This window comes from Suillus clintonianus, assembly GCF_016758775.1.
Source record: "Suillus clintonianus strain FC179 chromosome Unknown DEU56scaffold_25, whole genome shotgun sequence".
In the NCBI taxonomy this organism is placed as follows: domain Eukaryota; kingdom Fungi; phylum Basidiomycota; class Agaricomycetes; order Boletales; family Suillaceae; genus Suillus; species Suillus clintonianus.
Window position 1 is genome coordinate 96,228 of NW_024539249.1, and position 18,104 is coordinate 114,331.

Sequence of the window (18,104 nt, forward strand, 5' to 3'; positions counted from 1 at the left end):
ACCGGGAACATACCTTTCTTGGGCAGCACACCGCTTAGCGCTTATGATTGAAAACTCATTCGACGACTACAAGTTCACAACTCTGCAAGTACTGTTGTTCAGCCAGCCCCAGCCGCTATCTTCCATTGGGAGACGCAGTTCCAAAGACAAAAATGGTGGAGACACGCTTGGTTGACTCTAAATCAACGTTCTCGATTTTTGCTCATTTACTGGATGCCCGCATACTACGCGCCCTTGCAGACATGGGCTTCGCTCGCCCAACCCTCGTCCAGGTGAAAGCCTTGCCCATTGCACTAGAAGGCCGCGATATCCTCGCAAGAGCTCGGACAGGCAGCGGCAAAACCGCTGCATATTGTATCCCAATTGTGCAGAAAATTCTTAGTGCGAAATCTGTGGGTGTATCACATTCTGATCAATTGTATCGAGTGCTCATTAAATCATGCAACAAGTCGTTATCCACCTTACATGAAGGTTATCAAGTGACGCGTGCTTTAATTCTTGTGCCCACTCGCGAATTGTCCGAACAGGTCACGGCATGTCTTCAAAGCCTCCTCACTTATTGCGAGAAGGAAGTTATCGTGGTTAACTCTGCCACCGGTTCCTCTACACATCTGCAACGGTGAGATGGTTCCTGCTGTTCATATCACTTTCTTATGACTTGAGCATCCAGTGCACTTCTTGCAGATAAGCCAGATATCGTCATTTCAACTCCTTCTCGTGCCCTTGGGCTGCTTCAGTCAAAGGTGCGTCGTGATCCCACAGTACACGGAGTGTACCTCATATTTATCCAGACTTTGAACCTCTCTTCATTGGAATCCCTTGTTATTGATGAGGCTGACCTCATTTTGTCCTATGGCCACGATGAGGACGTTCGACAAATTTTTACTGGAGCATATCTCCCAAAGGTGTATCAGTCATTCTTGATGAGTGCAACCATGACGGATGATGTCGAGACATTGAAGGGCCTGGCACTTCGTAGTCCAGTGAGCTTATCAACTCGCCGACTTTTGGCTCTGATTTCTGCTAACTTCGTCTTCAGGCTATCCTGAAGCTGGAAGAGGATGAGGATGAAACCTCACTCCTCAGCCAATACTCTGTTCAGTCAGTCGTGCATAGTTCATCACTTGTTGATTCTTACCTCTCCTTAGGTGCTCCGAAGTCGACAAATTCCTTCTCACATACGTCATCCTCAAACTCCGCCTCATAAAAGGCAAATGCATACTGTTCGTCAACGACGTCGACCGCTGCTACCGCTTGAAACTATTCTTGGAACAGTTCTCGATCAAAAGCTGTGTGCTAAACTCTGAGCTTCCCCTTAATTCCAGGTACGAGAGAATTTAAAATTTGTTGCACATGTCTTCCCACTCAATATTTTATAGATACCATACAGTGCAGGAGTTTAACAAAGGTGTTTACGATTACATCATTGCGACTGACGAAAATGGAGCCCACGCGGAAGCTGATTCTGACGATGAACTTGAGGAGGATGGCCTCGATGGTGTTGACGATGAGTGTAGGTTGTATTTTTTCTGAGCTTTGACCGCTTCTCACAGCTTCCCAGTGACACCAACACAGCGCGCGGAGACCAACCCAGACGAAGACGCGGAACTTGAACCCACATCTAAAAAGCGGAAGCATCCTCGTAACTCTCCTCAACCTGGCCCCTCCAAATCAAAGAAGACAAGGCGCCGTACGAAGTCGGACAAAGAGTATGGCGTTACCCGTGGAGTGGACTTCGTCGACGTTGCTTGTGTGCTCAACTTCGATCTACCCACGTCATCTCGGTCATATACTCACCGCGTAGGACGCACTGCTCGCGCTGGGCGGGCAGGAATGTCGTTATCCTATATTGTTCCTAAAGACCAATGGGGTAAAAACAAGGTCGTCGGTTGCCTTGAAAGCGCAAAGAATGACGAGGCTGTATTCGCAAGGATTGAGAAACAGCAGGCGGCACGGAGTTCCAAAATACAGGAGTACAAGTTTGATATGAAACAAGTGGAGTCATTCCGCTATCGAATGGACGACGCACTGCGGTCTGTGACAAGAAGCGCTATCAAGGAGGCCAGGATCAAGGAACTTAAAACTGAGATTATCAACTCAGAGAAACTTAAAGTGGGTACACTAATTATTTTACTTTGTGCGATGCTAATGTGCTGTGCAGGCCCATTTTGAGGACAATCCACTCGACCTCGAATATCTACGCCATGACAAACCGCTGCATCCCACCAGGGTTCAGGCCCATATGAAACATATACCAAAATATTTGCTTCCCCGTCTAGTTTCAGCTCCAGCTATCGAAGCTGAAGAGTCTACAGTTGGTTTTGTACCTTTCAAAAAGTCTTCTGCACGCGGTCGTGGCCGTGGCCGTAGTACCAGAGGCGGTGGGGGTGGAGGTCGTGGCGGGAAGAAAAAATCAGATCCTCTTAAGAAATTTCGGTAGTGTGTTACCCAGCAGTGGTACCCAACATGTATTGAATTTGATTTCATCGTATTACTTCCATTTCATTCGTCAACGCCCTCGTCCCAGCCCTTTGACCTCTCGACGGCACGCAGCCATGCAGTCCACCCTTTTTCCCGATCCTCCTCGGGCATATGGGGCGTGAAGGTTCGGCTGCCTTTGGTATTGACTTCCGACAGCGTCGCTGGCTTAGACATGTCCCAACCGAATAACCGGATGGCTGAGCCGGCAAGAAGCGCCGAACCCAGGGCGGTTGATCTGTCTCAATAGTCAGTGTGCTTTTCTCCGTTCTTGATATGGATAAGCACATACTCTCTCATATCAGGACGGACAACGTCGAAACCACCGATGTCCGCCAAGATCTCCATGCAAACATCGCCATTGGTCATGCCTCCATCAACCTTAAGATGCTCGAGCTTTGTGCGTGAATCAAGTTTCATGCTCTCAAGAACTGCACGAGTCTGGAAAGCAGCAGCTTCCATAGTCGCACGAGCAATATGTGCGGGAGTGGTATACGAGGACAGTCCTGTCATTAAAAGTTGCTATATTGTCAACGGGAAATGGTGAATTCAGCGTACCAATAAGGAGGCCTGCAGCACCCGGATCCCAATACGGTGCGAGGAGACCAGAAAACGCGGTGACGAAGTACACACCTCCAGTATCAGGTACTGATGCTGCCAACGTGTTTATCTCGTTGGCGGACTTGATGAAACCCATGGAATCCCTCAGCCTGACACGAACACTGAGGGGACGAGGTAAACCAATACTTGTATCTTACCATTTGATGGCGCTTCCAGCAACTCCGACTACACAAACTTATCATTTGTGCATTATCGAAGAATAATAACGCACTTACTACTTCCTTCCAATGCATAGGCTGGAGCAGCCCCTGGACCGGGCTGGTAAGCCACCTTCCGAAAAACTCATGAGCAATAGTGCGTGACACCGAGAAGGCTCTCTACCGTGCTCAGAAGTCCATGACCACTCTTAACAATGTCGTTTCCCGTACAGAACAGGAGGAACGCACCCGTACCATACGTGCATTTGGCTTCTCCTTGTCGGAGGCACTTGTTTCCCACTAAAGCGCCTTGTTGGTCCCCGATAAGTCCTCCGATTGGAACACCCTTCAGGGGACCCTGAGACAGTTGACCATACACCTCTGAGGAAGACACGAGTTTAGGTAGTATCGACGGTCGGAAACCGAAAAAGCTCAGCAACCGCTCATCCCAAGTAAGGTTGTGTAGATTTAGCAAAAGGGTGCGAGATGCATTCGTTACCTCGCCAACATGAATGCCACCCTGGACGTTGCCTGTAAGGTTCTACTCTGACATCAGGACAATCTATCAACATTGATTGGCAGCAGTACACCTACATAAACAACCCATGATTCGATTGTTCCGAAAAGCAGATCGTCATCGTCATGGGCCTTCTGGACTTCGCTGTAGTTGTCAATCATCCATCGAAGTTTGATTCCAGAGAAGTACGTCGAGAGCTTCAGGCCCGTACTATCCTGGAGTGAGTAGTCAAATCACGTAGAGTAGTACATCACTCACATGTCACGCAGAGCTTCAACACCCTCTTCTCCGCTCTTAAATTGCCCAGGCTCCACCTCGAGTCCAGTCGTAGCCAATAGGTGCTCAAAGTGAGCGACAGTATTCTTCGTACGAGAATCGGTCCAAACGATAGCCTTGCACAAAGGTTTACCTGTAGTCCTACTCCACGCGACAGTAGTTTCACGCTGGTTCGTAATGCCTGCAATGTATGATGGATGGAACCTCTTGGGCTGTATGAACGCAAATACCGATCACTTTCACGCTCTCCTTGGCCCATCCTGCTTCCTCCAGTTTCGCACAAGCATGAGTGATGCACTCCTCAGAGATTTGTTGTATTTCTTCAGGGTCGTGCTCATGCCACCTGCCACATGCAGCGCCAGTAAGGAATCGAGCAGGGTAAGGAACGAGGGGATGACTACTCACCCTGGGTTCGGGTAATACTGCGGGAACTCTGATTGATGCTGGGAAACGATATTTGCGTACTGATCAAAGACGATGAACCGCACGGAACTGCAAACATGGCCTCAGCCGCATTGACTATTCAGTAATCAGAACATAGCCGTACGTTGTGCCGCAATCAAGAGACCCGACAAACTCGCCCTGTTTCAAGTTTGACATGACGGTGTAAAGATGGTGTAGTTAGAGAGGTCTTTGACGCTGGTGGCTCCCTGACTGACTGCCTGCGCAAATGTGCATATCCCACCGTCCAGCTGAACAACCTCACTGGCTCCGGACCGGCCGGCCCACAAACCACTGATCATTAACTGAGTCACGAGTCGTTCAAAGTAGCGCAGAAAACAGTAAATGGCACAGTGCGAGAATTAGGCAGCGAAGATAGTACGTTGACAGTTCGTGTGATGGTAATCACTGAATTTAGTGGATGTGTGAAGAGTACATATCATGGTACACCATACTCCTCTTTCTCTTTCTCAGTCCATTCAAAGACGGGAAATGGATGAGCTTCTGTATTGAACACCCACTTATCCAAGGGCACGGGGTCCTCCTCTTGGAAGAGAAGATAGAGATACTTCAATGTTTCGGCCAAGAAAAAGCTGTTGTACGACATGAAAAGGAGAAAGACAAGATGCATAGGTGAGGCACAAACCTAGGCATAACATCAAGCTGTTGTGGGTTGTAGGTGTCCACTTTGTCAATGTTGGCGTACCCCGATGGAGTCTTCGCTTCCCGTTCGATAGCCTGGAAGATGGCCCATCCGCGATGCCGCCATTTCACATCGCCAGTGACACGATACAGGATGTAAAGCGACTCTACGGTCTAAAAAGCGGATATCAGACTGCAATATCTTGGAAACCTATTGTCTTACCTCAGGTCTCAGTTGGTAGTCAGCGTTCTTAACGTAATAGTCTCTCATAGCGAAGGCCATCTCACGCTCTCGCCCATTCCTAGGGGTGCTATCTCCTACCCAAGGGTGCTTATCTTCCACTCCAGGTGGGGGACCTCTTCTACCAGATGTCCTCCACTCTCGCATAGCGTCCATCCACGGTATCTCGGGACGCACGCCGCCAGATAGCATGGTCACGATATCGGGTCCCAACCCTGTCGGTTGGTCTGCGTAAGTCAGGTAACAGGTCTGTGCCAGCCCTTCAGCAGCCCATAGATGTAAATCCGTAAGATTGAATGAGGCAAGCTCCTCATAGCCCATTTTTTGTTTTGGGAGCAGGTCGTCTGCGAGCGCAGTGAAGTTCAGTCCAACCTCTTCGAGATTATCAAGCGGAAGGGTGTGAGCTCCAAGGGCGAGTAGGCCAGGGAAAAAACAAGATAGGTGTTCGAAGTCATGTGTGGGGCGATTGCCGGTCCTATACAATTTCGAATCTGTGATGTATAAGAGGTGGCGATTCGGCGAGATGTACATCAAGTTATTAAAAACGTGGGAAGTGAAGCGGAGGTCTACCAAGTACAATTGAGCAGAGATGAAACGTTGGTGGGTAAAAACTTACACATCTCGAGATTTGCCTTGTCCTTCTGAGCGGTCATTAGGTATTGCTTGAGGATGTACTCGTGGGCGCTGTCGGAGGCGGCGCCAACGGAAAGGTGTGCTGGTGATCGCAAGAATGCTGTCAGTACGAGTCTATCTACTATGTATCATGCACATACAGTCTCTCGCTTGTCCCGATGACAGATTCCAAAGCATCGGATACATACCGCCGTGTTCGCGCAATTCAGCACTGTAAAAGTTACGCGTGGCAGCTGTGGCCTAGGTGCAGTTCAGGACAGAATAGGCTCGATCCTATGCGATAAACATGACTTTGAACTCACTCGATCAACATGTTCCTTTTTGCCAGTAATCTTACCGAGATAAGCGTATTCCATTTGATAACTCGCAATTTCTGCCAAGCCTCCGACCATTGGCCCGTCACTTGTACCTCTAAAGCAACGATAAAAAATCAGGCCTACAGAAGCGATATGAATTAGAAATGATAGGGATTACCTGACAGTGTTTACGGAAAACTTAGGAAACCCACTGGCGGTCTTAAATGCAGGAGCCAGTATTGTGCCAAGTTCATCAGCGCGAGTGCGTAATATATCGTTGTTAGTCAGCGCATAAGCGGAGAGGAGGCCGCCAAGTTGACGTATGACAGTCTCAAAGAATGGCACACGGGTATTCTATGGACAATTTGAGCATCGCTGAGAGGTGTTAGATGACATCGCTCACCGTGGGTAGGGAAAAGTTTGTATTATGTACAGCTATCATTGCGCGGTTATACTCTTGTTTTAAGTCCATCATGATCATTGTGTCAAGGGAGTCAACTGCAGTGACGGCCCATCCATTGAAGCTTTATGTTGTTACGTGAGTGGATGTGAAATTGAAATGCAGACGTTAGCTCACTTATTTATGCTGGCGTTCGATAAAGGACGGAGCTCATCATTTGGGAACGCGAAGCGTTCATAACCATGATAGGCATGCAAGAAGGCGTCCCTGACTTGAAGGGATCTATCTGCCCATACCTCTGGTGTCTCGGGAGGGTAATGCATAGCATCAGCGGAAAATGAGTAGCCGGTAAGTCGGAAGAAGTTGAAGTAGAGCGTCAGGAGTGCTACGGAAAGGCCGAATGTGAATGCGATATGACGGATGGAGATGCCTCTGCGACGGAGGGATGAGAATACTTTGGCGGCTGCATTATTTCCTAGGAATCCGGCAGGAAAATTCATGGTTGAAGATTAAGATATGGGGAAACTTGTGCGGTGTGAACGAGTGGGGCAACGGGACTTCCTACGTGAGTTGTACTAAAACCAGTACACGCCCAAACACCCACGGTAGATGGATACGGATGTAAATTGAGCTCCACCTGCAACCAACGAGAAGGCAACTAACCGCGTGCACCAGACGCAATAATTAATCGACTAGGAGAGCGTTGAACGCAAGAAATGCAAAGTCATGCAGAAGCGACTGAAGCGTTGTCGAACCGAAGCACGTGCACGTGGCAATAACAAATCAGGAAACCAAAAAAGACCCTGCCTGCAGGCCGTTACTGGTCCCCTTGGAGGACGCGCTCTGATGTGACAGTAATGCGAAACTTCCTGCAGTGATACTGGTAACTGGGAAGAATGATTGAATAATTCAGTTTAATATTTTATGGATTGAAGCATGAGCGGAAGCTGGCGGAGCTGAGTTTGAAGTTCGTATGAGAATTGGGCAAGTGAATAATGTGCCAATGAAGTCTGACTTATGACCAACATCATCGTCGAGCAATGTCCAGCTTCGACAAGACAGTCAAGCTAGCTTGCAAACCAAAGGCTGCCCCTCCAAAGGCAAAGGTATCTATTCAATAGCACTATTTTTCCTTTATTTCTCACTAACTTTTATCCCCTAGTACCTAGATCCTATCATTGCTGCTACTTGGTCAGAAGACGGCGCTGTCCATGACGTTTGCAAAGCACTCGTTCCTCGCCTTCGCGAACCCAATGCTATAGTGCGTCACAAATGCCCTAGCACTTGAGAGTACAGCTGACGATCTACATAGGTCGTGTTCAAGGCACTAATCGTGCTCCATACCATGATTCGCAATGGTGCGACAGACAACGTCTTGTCTCATCTATCTTCTTCGGAAATTCTTCGTCTGAGAAATGTCTCTGCTGGTAACTGGGAAGGTACGTCTTGCCAATGGTCATAATCCTCTTGGAAATATAGACCCACTTAATATTTTACCACTGTACTCAGGATACAACGCTCCTCAGAATCTCCAGCACTATGCAATTTATTTGGACTCCCGCATACGCGCATATCGTGATTTGAAGCACGACGCAATTCGTGTTCAGGCAGAGTCCAATCGTGACATGCGCGTCAATAACTCTATCGAAGAGGATATGGCATACTCGAGTGCCCCGGCCCAAAAGTCAGCATCCACCAAGTCTAGGGCTCCTCAAAGGAGCAAAACAATCATGGGAAGGAAATTACGCGTCATGACTGTGGACAAGGGCTTACTCAGGGAGACCAAGACCGTGCAAACAATGATAGACACTCTGGTAGAGTGCAGGGTACGCCTATATGTCCGAGTCCGCCAGGTCACTTACACAGTATTTATCAGTTCTATCTCGATGATCTGGAAGATGAATTAACAATAACTGCGCTACGCATGCTTGTCAAGGATTTACTCATTCTTTTCCAGGCTGGCAATGAAGGTGTCATCAATGTATTAGGTTTGTTTACCAGTCCTTGTATCATTTCCTAATTTTTAATGGAATCCCAGAACACTATTTCGAGATGTCAAAGATTGACGCTGAGCAGGCCCTCTCCATATATCGTCATTTCTGCACTCAGACAGAGCGAGTAGTGGAGTACTTGGGCGTCGCAAAGAAATTGCAGAATATACTCAACGTTCCGATCCCAACATTGAAGCATGCAAGTAGAGTTTTCCTGCCCTTGTTAAACCACTCACAGATACCATCAGGCCCCTGTATTATTGGCGGGTGCACTTCAAGAATACTTGAACGACCCCAATTTTGAGCAGAACAGAATTGAGTATAGGACAAATAAGGAAGCTGCCGACAGAAGCGGCAGAAGTCGCAGCGGGGCCCCATCCTCGGCGCCTAAAGGTGATTAAGTCTACTTTCACAGAGCTACAATCTAACTTCTCTCAGCCTCATCATCGCAAGCAATCCCATCCACATCTACTGCATCTACATCCGCCCCATTAAATGGGCCATCCACTCAAGCTTCAAATCCCGCACCTAAGCCCGAAGCTACTCAGGCTATGGTAGACTTCTTTGCTTCTGTCGAGGAAGATCAGCCTACCATGTTCAATCCTACGAGTAGCAGGTAAGCCATGAATCACTGCCGATATCTCAGGGATGTTGCTAATTTTCGCACAGCCCGACATCCAACCACTTCCGTCAACAGCCAGCGCCTAATCCTTTCGTTCAGCGACAAGTGACCGGGGCTTTTCAAGGCCAACCTTTCGGTTTCCCTGGTCAGATTCAACCGCAAGCTACTGCTTTCTCTTCCCAGTCCTTCCAGTCAGTTCAGCCGAACTCCTTTGGTCAGCAACCGTCATCCTCTCAACACCAACATCGACCTTTCTCTACATTCTTGCAACCACAAGCTACTGGCTTCGCAATGCCACAAGGCGCAGGTTTCTTGCAGCCTCAAGCTACTGGTGCGAACCCATTTAGACAAAGCATGATGCTGCTGCAGGGGACAGGCACGCCTGCTTTTAACTTTGGGTCAACAAATGCATTCTCGCCCCAATCGCAGCCTGCTGGACAAACCAACCCACCGTTCCAGCTTACTTCCCACCCTCAACCATCACAGGCGTCATTCGCACAGTCCTCGAGCGGATTTGCTATGCAGCCACCTTCCACAAACACACAGTTTGGACAGATTAATGGGGCGCACACGTCATTCGACGTCCCCACTCGACCTGCATCGACTCCCCTCACAACTTTTGGCGCAATGCAGGCGTCTTCAACCTCGCCGCCAGTAGCACAACCTGTCAAATCTCACCAGACTGGCTCACGCAATCCGTTCGGAGTGCCAACCACGCCAGCCCCACCAGTGCCAAAGCCACCAACACTGATGGAGCTGGCCATGGGTATCGGAAGCTCGAACAATATTCCGCCCGCCGATTTTGCACCACCTCAGACCCAACAGCCACAACAGACGGGCTTTTATGGACCGCCAGGCGCGTTAGGTGGCGAGTCATCGATATCGAGTGTTGCCTCGTCCTTTGCGTTCGGCCGAAAATCAGAGGATAGCAAATTTGGGCCTAACGGTTCTGGAATACTCAACCCCCAGAGCGCATCCTCCACCGCGACTGCGCTGACTGCATCAGATTCTTCGTTTTCTTCTTTCTCGCCACTATCTACGCAACCTACTGGTGCCACCATCACCTCTTCCACTCCTTCCATGTCGCCTTTAGGTGGCCAGTTAAAGCCCCAAATGACCGGCTTCAGTGGTATCAAGCCATTTAAACCGACGTCATCGTTTGGGGCATCCTTGTTGGAATCGCTACCTCCAATACCACAGTCAAGTCCCACTACTCCTAGTGTCACTGGTACGCCCAGCAACATCTCTTCTACATCAGCTCCGAATGGAGCAACTTCTGCTTTTGGCACTGGTGTTTCGAGCATCGGGCAGCAGCCCACTGGTGTTGGTACCTTTAGTTCACAGCCAGATACAAGGCCCACGCCTGGGGTCGGTCTCAGACCCCAGGCAACTGGTGGAGCCAATCCTTTCAGGGCTACGATGTATGCTGCATCTTCGCCAAATGCCGGGGGTGGATCTGGGCTGCCCACTATGAACTCACTGCCACAGTTCGGTGGATTCAACGGATCCTCATCCTTTGGATCCAATTACGGAAGGGGCGCTTTTGGATATCCTGGAGCCCAGGATCCCTCACAGCAGCCTTTCCAGCAGCAAAGCGGGACCGCATCGCTTATTTAGTCTCGACCTGTCTCTCACTGTCTAATTCACGCATCTATTTCTTTTCAATTCTGTCTCTTATCGCTATCCCTCGCTCAAGTATCCCACTATCGTTTACGCTCACGGATATCACATTGCCCGGACCTCCCATTCACTTCTTCCTACCTGTCTTTTGTATAATCTAGTAGTCGAGCTTGTGCAAGCGTCTTGAATACCAATTTTTGCAGTACTATGAGGACTCCACAAGTTGAGTCCCAAAGACCCCGAGCCACCGTGATCGGAAGTCGCGTCAACAATCCACGCTTCCCGGCGCTGGCTGCACTTTGTTCTGAACCGCCATCAACCTTACCACTGCGGGTGTCTAGTTCACTACATAATGGCCCCGTGAGTTGCGCCCCGGAGATACCTAGTATTTTTTTTGACTGAACTACCACAAATGCAGGGAACAGCTTAAAGCAGCGCAGACAAATGCTACCGACGCGTCTGCACCAGATATGACTGTGGAGACCGCTCTTGAGCATGCTAGACGCGCGTTTGCCCTCAAAAAATACGAGCAAGCAGTCGAATACTATGCTACTGCTCTGGAACTTCAGTACGTGATCAAAGTAGGACTCATTAAATTGTGGCTCTGACGCGCTTCGTGTCTTTCGTACTATAGAACAAAGAAGCATGGCGAGGATGCGCCAGAAACAGCTAATCTGTACTTCTCGTATGGAAAAGCACTGCTAGAAAACGCGATATCACAGGCTTCAGTTTTGGGTAAGGAACAGCCCGAGAACGGAGATGAAGCAGAAGGGAAACGTGTGTGACGCGTTTTAGTTTGTCGTGGCTGCAGCTGATCGTTGTGTAGCCTCAGCCACTGGCGCCAATGGAAAGGGTCCTATTCTCTCCTTTTCCGGAGATGCGGATGAAGGCGTCGACCTTTTCGGTCAAGCTGCAATTGCAGAAGAAGAAGAGGGTGACGAAGAAGATGCTGAAGGGGAAGATGGAGAGCCAGAAGATGACTTCAATGCCGCATGGGAAGTCCTGGAGCTTGCACGTGCAATTTATGAGAAAGGCAAGGATGAAGACGACGAAGTCAAAATGAAGCTCGCTGAGACATATATTGCCCTTGGAGATGTGTCTCTCGAGACGGGTACGCCCAACTTTTGTTTGGCTAAGCCTCCCCATACTAATAGACTATTTTACAGAGAAATTCGACCAAGCTATTACCGACTACTCGGAGGGACTCGCACTTAAGATCGATCTTCTCCCGATTTCATCCCGTCAAATTGCTGAAGCACACTATAAACTCAGTATAGTACTTGACCTAACCTCTGGGCGACTTTCGGATGCTATTTTGCACGCGGAGAAGGCTCTGGAAAGCGTTGATGCTCGCCTAGCAGAACTCCGTGACGGAATGGACGGAAAGCTGCTCCCTGTACCCAGTCAGGAAGCCAAAGCAGATAAAAAGGGCAAGGGCAAGGCCGTTGGCTCGGGCGTATTCGCAGATAGCGTGCGGCATCTGACCAAGACTCAGATGGAAGCCGAAATTAAGGAGTGCGAAGGGTTGAAAGAAGACCTCGCTCTGAAGGTGAGCCCTTGCAGGCTCAGGAAGTGCATATTGACAGGGCTTTGCATAGGTGGAGGAACTTAAAACAACTCCCAGCGAGCCAACAGAGTCTGCTCCTGCGATGGCTGCAAGAGCGCTAGATGCGGAATTGAATGCTAAGCCGGTATCTGTGCCCGGACAACCAGCAGTGGTTAACGACTTGACATCATTGGTTGTGAAGAAGAAGAAGAAAGCCGCTGAAGTAGATGCACCAGCTAAACGCAGAGCAGATGACGGAGAAGATGATGGCAGCCCTACTGCAAAGAAGGCAAAACTGGAAGAGGATGCACAATCCTGAGGATCTGTCGACATATTATGATTTACTTCGGCTACGGTGTTCTTCATTTTTGTTAGAATGGTACGCTGGTTGCTGCAATTGCTGCATGCTTGAAGCTCTTCTTCCCCTCTCCTACACCAAATTCTCCTACGATGTGACCCCTCTCCGCTTTACTCCTCATTATATATTTGTAGATGACAAGTCCCTCAAGACCCACTGGCCCACGAGCGTGTATCCGTCCTGTACTAATTCCAACTTCAGTTCCGAAGCCATAACGGAATCCATCTGCAAAACGCGTGCTAGCATTAACAAATGTCCCTGCCGAGTCCACGCCTCTGCAGAATGCAGACGCTGCAGGCTCGGACTCGGTTACGATGGCATCCGTGTGATGGGAGGAATGAGAGTTGATGAATTGAATTGCGGAATGTATCGAAGGCAGAGCTATGACAGACATCGTAAGATCAAGGTGCTCGATAGAGTAGGAAGATTCTGTAGACGAGTGGACATGACTCGAAAACTTTTCGGGGATGTTGGGAAGCGAGGCAAGTGCTGACAAGGTATGCGAATCACACAAGAGATGAACGTCTGCTGCCAAGAGTGCTTGTGCAACCTCTCGCCACACCGTGTTGAGAAGAGAGGTGTGCACAATAAGAGTTTCTGCGGAATTGCAAGCTGATGGATAATCCGTCTAGGATGTGTTGTCGTGAGAATATGATCACTGGCTGAACAATTGCGAGGGTCACCTTTGAGTCAACAACCACGCGGATGGCTTTTTGACGGTCAGCGGATTCATCGAGATAAACATGGCACAGTCCGTCCGCATGGCCCATGACTGGTATCCGCGTGCTGTTTTGAATCGCCTTCACGAGACTGTTGCTTCCGCGGGGAATGACCAAGTCAATGTAGCGATCAAGATCCAGTAGTGCAGAAACTTCTGCTCTTGTTTGGATGGCTTGGATATATGTGCTTGGAAGTGAGGTTTGTGCCAATCCCTGCGCAATGGCCTTGGCAAGCAGACATGTGGTATGATTCGATTCCTTTCCGCCTTTGAGGATCGCAGCATTGCCTGAAAATGGTGGGTTTACATGCACATCTCACCAGCTAGAGATAACAGACCTACCCGACTTGATCGCGAGAGCCGCAATATTTACCACAACCTCGGGGCGTGCTTCAAAAATGACGAGAAGAACGCCTATTGGACACGATACACGATAGAGTTCGAGATCATCATCGAGCCGTGAAGCGTAGGAGATGATTCCAGTCGGATCGGGAAGGTCTGCGACATCTTGCACGCCCTTGAGCATGGAATCCCACTTATCGCCCTTTCCGAGGTCGAGACGTTTCATCATGGCGTTTGATATCCTGCCTGCATCGACCTCGACTTGTGCCGCCTTATGCAAACAGAAAGTGTGAGGATCATTAATATGGATCTTGAGCCGAGAAACGATGTTGCACCTCCATGTCCTGCTTATTTGCTGCGAGTATCTCAGCCTTGTTAGCCTCCAGCTGCTGTTTGATCTTCGCGAGGGCATCTATTCGAACAGCAGGGGGAAGCAACTGAGACTCTTCAAATGCAGCTTTTGCAGCTTTTGCGATTTCTTCCGCGGCAATATCAGATCCCATCGTTGAGAGATGCTGGAGAACACTGAAGGCAGATGTCTTCCTTGGTCTACTTAGAAACCGTAGCTAATAGCACAAATACTGACTCGTCAGTCAACGTTAACTTTTGTTTGTGCTACTATTTGCATATACGGGTACGCCAATTGCAATCAGAAATTTTTCAGGTGTCGACATGCATGTGCAAGGTGTTCCCCGCACTATTTTCATGGGTCAAAGAATCAACAATTGAGAGGACGACGACAGTCGCACGATGTCAACATCCAGGAGAGAATTCGCAGGAATCCGCCGCCTTGATCCCCCTTAACATTCCTGGCGCAGCTGGCGGTCCCGTAATTCTCTCCTTGAAGGTTCTTTATATATGTAGTGTGGTTCTATTAATATTCTTCCCGTGCACTGGCACTCTGTCAGCGCTTCAGCCTTCTGTTGCACACGCGCATCCGGTCTGGTGCACTCTAGTGCTGGCCTTCCATACGTATGCACTGCGTGAACGTGGCACGGCGGCCTTCTCCTCTATGACCACGTATCGATGTGTGCCAACAATAACCGAATCCGATAATGTCGAGCTACTTATTGTCCGAAGTAGCAAATGAAGCCGGCACATCCCCGCTCACAATAGTGTGAGATGATCTTAAACTGTATCCATATGCATGTTTCGGCAAGCCGAGTCTCTCCCCCTGGTCGTTGGGTATAAAAGAACCTGGCTGACCCTTACATCCAGTCACCTTCGTAAATTATCAGCTTTTTGCTGCGTTTGTTTTCTTTGCTATGGTGTCCCGGTCCCACCCCTTTGTCTGCTATGCCGTTGTCGCCTCATTCATTCTACTTTCAAACGCCCAACAGACCTCTGGCACTCCCCCAAGCAGCTGGCCTCAAGTGTACTCGGGAATGCCGAATGGTCAATACAGTCCGGAGTGGCAGGCCTGTATGTCAACCCTTGATCACACGTGTAATCCGCAAGCTCACCACACACCTCCTAGACTTCCAAGTGACAGAGAGTTTGCCAAATGTTACATGGCCTCTCGCTCGTAATTGGGCAGGGAACATTCCTGTTCAGAGGGATGGTCATCCTAATGATACCTTATTCTTCTGGGCTTTCGAGAGCGAGGAAGGCTCTTTCACTTCTGATTCCACTGATGCACCATGGGGTATTTGGCTCAATGGAGGGTAGGCGATACGATATCTTCTTGCTCAGTGTCAATGCTCAGACCGCTGCAGACCCGGCTCATCAAGTCTTGTTGGCCTATTGTTTGAGGTCTGTTCTCTCTTGGACTTTGATCACCGTCAACTCTGAATTTGACAATTGGCAAAAAGAATGGCCCGATTCAAGTACAAAACGATTATTCGCTGTTTGAAAACCAGTATGCATGGAACAAAGTAGCAGACTACGTCTGGATAGACCAGCCAGTGTAAGTATTGCGTTTTCTGTTGAATGTCCAATCTTCAATAGAATCCATCTCATCAGCGGCGTTGGTTTTGGAACTGCTGATTCCACTGGTTACAGTACGTTTAGATCCTACAAGATTTGCCTCCCAGTTAACTTATTCCTTTAGTTTTTGACGAGGATCAAATGGCGGCGGACTTCGTCAGTACATCTATCTTACTCGCTCCTCACTTTCACTGACAGCGCACAGTTCGGGTTCTTGGAGAATCTTGTCAAGATCTTCCCTGGCCTGGCTAAACGTCCATTACATATAACGGGCGAAAGCTATGCCGGCATGTATATAGTGAGTGTGTTGTCTTGCTGCAAGCGTAAAACTGACATCATTCGGAACAGCCTTACATCACGAAAGCGTACTTTGAGATGGAGAATCCGCCAGTTACATTGGCTAAGATAGCCATCGGAGATGGCTCCATTGCATCTGGAGAGACATTTGAACTCCTCCCGGTGGTGAGCCTTCTGCTCACAAGATGACCTACTTCACAGTGTTCACGTACAAAAGGTTAGTGTCCTTGAGACATACCCGCAGATAGTCGGGTACGACACCAATGTCTTTGAGTACTTTCGTGAACAGTTCGTACTTATACCCAAAATTCTGCTCCTGTGGTGTCGTTAATCTTTTCCCCAGAGAAGCGCTTTGCGGCTATAACCTTACCCTCGAATATCCTCAAAACGGACACTTCCCTACCTTGACTTATACTCCTGGAGCAAATCCTAACACAATTGGTATGTCTGCATCGGGGCGATACAGAGCCCGACAAGGTCAATTCTCCAAGAAGCTATTTTTGGCCGACATGGCACAGAGGTACAATGCACATCTAGCAAAGCGGAGCACTAGTCTGTCCAAGCGTGAGCGCCTGCGTGGGCGGGATGCTTGGAAACGTGATCTAGCTGGCCGTGCAAATGGCACCATCGACGCATGGTACGGGTGCGATGTTTACGATGAGATGCTGGATTATGCCATCAACTTCACCTTCCCGTGGTGTATGTTCGTTGCTTTTATCATTTGACTGTCGCTTACGGAGAGAACAGCACTCAGCCGAGACTCTGGAGGGATGTTCGACGTGAGCTATCTTTGCTTTCGCTATTGTGCTGTGCTCATTGCAAGTCGTAGGTATATAACATCCCAGATGCGCTGAACCCTGAGGCACCTATGGATGGGTCAGTTTTCTTGAACAACCCACAAACTCGCGCTGCTATCCATGCGCCAACGAGCAAGGATTGGGCAGAGTCTATCTACTACCCATTTGGCAACGGTCAGTCAGTGACTGTATTGAAGGGTTCCTTTGACTAATGACCCTTACTCAAGACTATGCTAATGGTGATACAAGTAAGCTTATGCTCGTCCTCTCCCTTATAATTTCTGACTGACTGATCCTTTCTAGGTCTCGAGTCAGTGGATCCTTGTATGCCTTGGAGTCTTCGGTACTGACCACGTAACACAGACCTATGGCATTCCTCACGGACTTGGCCACGAATGCCACGGCCCACAAGATCTCGGTTGTCATATTCTCCGGAAACGACGACTCCCTCATTCCGCACCTTGGTTCACAAAGTGAGTAGCCACCATCCGTCGCATCAAAGTGTTAACCACTTCCTCAGTTACTATCCAAGTATGTTGAACGCCAACTGTTTCACAAAGGGATGTCAGCTCACTCATCATGCATAGAATACCACCTTTGGCGGAATTCAAGGTTTCACGCGCAAACCGTCGACGCCATGGTATAACGATAACGACGAATTCGCTGGTATCGTGCATCAGGAACGCAATTGGACTTATGTCCTTGTTGACCACGCAGGCCACCTCGTGGGAAACACAAACCCCGAATCGGTACGTCTCGTCCTTCATCTGCAGTGCCATAAATTCAAACTGTAGAAACTCCGAAGGGTTTCGTCCTCATCAGGGAGTTCGTCTTTGGAAGCAACCAGACCGGATTGGTCACCACCACTTCCTCGGGAGCTGCGACTGTCATAGGTGGCGAGGTCTCTTCCCTGGCAAATGAGATTATGACAGGACAGGCTGCCATCTACTATGGCTCCGCAACTACTGAATCCACATATTACTTCCCCACCGCCACAGTGGAGGCTTGGAATGCATATATTGCAACCGCTACTTCCGCGCCTGTGATGATGGCCTCAGCGAGGCAACCTGGAAGCTCTGCATCGGCGCAGATAGGTATAACGATGGCACTCGGGAGTGTCACCGTGGTATTTATGCTACTTGCATTATAAAGGACTAATTATCATTATTGAGCGGACTCGCCGAGAGCCTGTTTGCATGTACTTG

The 18,104-nt window shown here is 49.1% G+C and overlaps 7 protein-coding genes across 7 annotated transcripts; 4 read left to right on the top strand and 3 right to left on the bottom strand.

Moving 5' to 3' along the window:
• Window positions 1–20: 20 nt before the first annotated feature.
• On the top strand, window positions 21–2,434 carry DEU56DRAFT_855517 (P-loop containing nucleoside triphosphate hydrolase protein; the record flags this gene model as incomplete). The annotated part of the gene is made up of 9 exons (XM_041355252.1): window positions 21–392; window positions 450–619; window positions 671–743; window positions 792–983; window positions 1,040–1,101; window positions 1,149–1,325; window positions 1,380–1,513; window positions 1,562–2,112; window positions 2,162–2,434. Coding segments are annotated over exons 1-9 (1,872 nt in total), but the record flags the coding sequence as incomplete, so codon positions are not given.
• DEU56DRAFT_795884 (uncharacterized protein) lies at window positions 2,409–4,732 on the bottom strand. The gene is made up of 11 exons (XM_041352861.1): window positions 4,577–4,732; window positions 4,435–4,521; window positions 4,260–4,372; window positions 4,012–4,210; window positions 3,831–3,963; window positions 3,421–3,777; window positions 3,315–3,369; window positions 3,237–3,264; window positions 3,037–3,188; window positions 2,771–2,984; window positions 2,409–2,716 (listed from the first exon to the last, which is right to left on the bottom strand). The coding sequence occupies exons 1-11, from the start codon at window positions 4,627–4,629 to the stop codon at window positions 2,503–2,505; spliced, it is 1,605 nt and encodes a 534-aa protein (XP_041209797.1). The 5' UTR covers window positions 4,630–4,732; the 3' UTR covers window positions 2,409–2,502.
• Window positions 4,710–7,584, bottom strand: DEU56DRAFT_795886 (glycoside hydrolase family 47 protein). Its single transcript, XM_041352862.1, has 9 exons — window positions 6,860–7,584; window positions 6,686–6,806; window positions 6,461–6,636; window positions 6,289–6,397; window positions 6,127–6,226; window positions 5,970–6,068; window positions 5,336–5,919; window positions 5,117–5,286; window positions 4,710–5,063 (listed from the first exon to the last, which is right to left on the bottom strand). The coding sequence occupies exons 1-9, from the start codon at window positions 7,180–7,182 to the stop codon at window positions 4,910–4,912; spliced, it is 1,836 nt and encodes a 611-aa protein (XP_041209798.1). The 5' UTR covers window positions 7,183–7,584; the 3' UTR covers window positions 4,710–4,909.
• Window positions 7,585–7,689: 105 nt separating this feature from the next.
• DEU56DRAFT_795893 (ANTH domain-containing protein) lies at window positions 7,690–11,168 on the top strand. The gene is made up of 9 exons (XM_041352863.1): window positions 7,690–7,788; window positions 7,845–7,943; window positions 7,995–8,121; window positions 8,192–8,508; window positions 8,559–8,670; window positions 8,721–8,872; window positions 8,922–9,066; window positions 9,112–9,289; window positions 9,343–11,168. Exons 1-9 carry the CDS (start codon window positions 7,723–7,725, stop codon window positions 10,910–10,912), a joined length of 2,766 nt encoding a protein of 921 aa, XP_041209799.1. The 5' UTR covers window positions 7,690–7,722; the 3' UTR covers window positions 10,913–11,168.
• A 217-nt stretch (window positions 11,169–11,385) lies between these two features.
• Window positions 11,386–12,780, top strand: DEU56DRAFT_734341 (uncharacterized protein; the record flags this gene model as incomplete). Its single annotated transcript, XM_041348380.1, has 5 exons — window positions 11,386–11,483; window positions 11,550–11,692; window positions 11,742–12,026; window positions 12,082–12,464; window positions 12,514–12,780. 5 exons carry the CDS (start codon window positions 11,386–11,388, stop codon window positions 12,778–12,780), a joined length of 1,176 nt encoding a protein of 391 aa, XP_041209800.1.
• A 52-nt stretch (window positions 12,781–12,832) lies between these two features.
• DEU56DRAFT_870773 (gamma-glutamyl phosphate reductase) lies at window positions 12,833–14,382 on the bottom strand (the record flags this gene model as incomplete). The annotated part of the gene is made up of 4 exons (XM_041355657.1): window positions 12,833–13,447; window positions 13,503–13,825; window positions 13,880–14,150; window positions 14,215–14,382. The coding sequence occupies 4 exons, from the start codon at window positions 14,380–14,382 to the stop codon at window positions 12,833–12,835; spliced, it is 1,377 nt and encodes a 458-aa protein (XP_041209801.1).
• A 617-nt stretch (window positions 14,383–14,999) lies between these two features.
• Window positions 15,000–18,049, top strand: DEU56DRAFT_940609 (alpha beta-hydrolase; the record flags this gene model as incomplete). The annotated part of the gene is made up of 18 exons (XM_041358901.1): window positions 15,000–15,301; window positions 15,357–15,543; window positions 15,595–15,631; window positions 15,691–15,785; window positions 15,842–15,879; window positions 15,930–15,961; window positions 16,011–16,103; window positions 16,154–16,267; window positions 16,320–16,390; window positions 16,446–16,801; window positions 16,850–16,881; window positions 16,932–17,073; window positions 17,127–17,147; window positions 17,203–17,209; window positions 17,263–17,372; window positions 17,420–17,430; window positions 17,487–17,648; window positions 17,705–18,049. Exons 1-18 carry the CDS (start codon window positions 15,145–15,147, stop codon window positions 18,047–18,049), a joined length of 2,010 nt encoding a protein of 669 aa, XP_041209802.1. The 5' UTR covers window positions 15,000–15,144.
• Window positions 18,050–18,104: the final 55 nt, after the last annotated feature.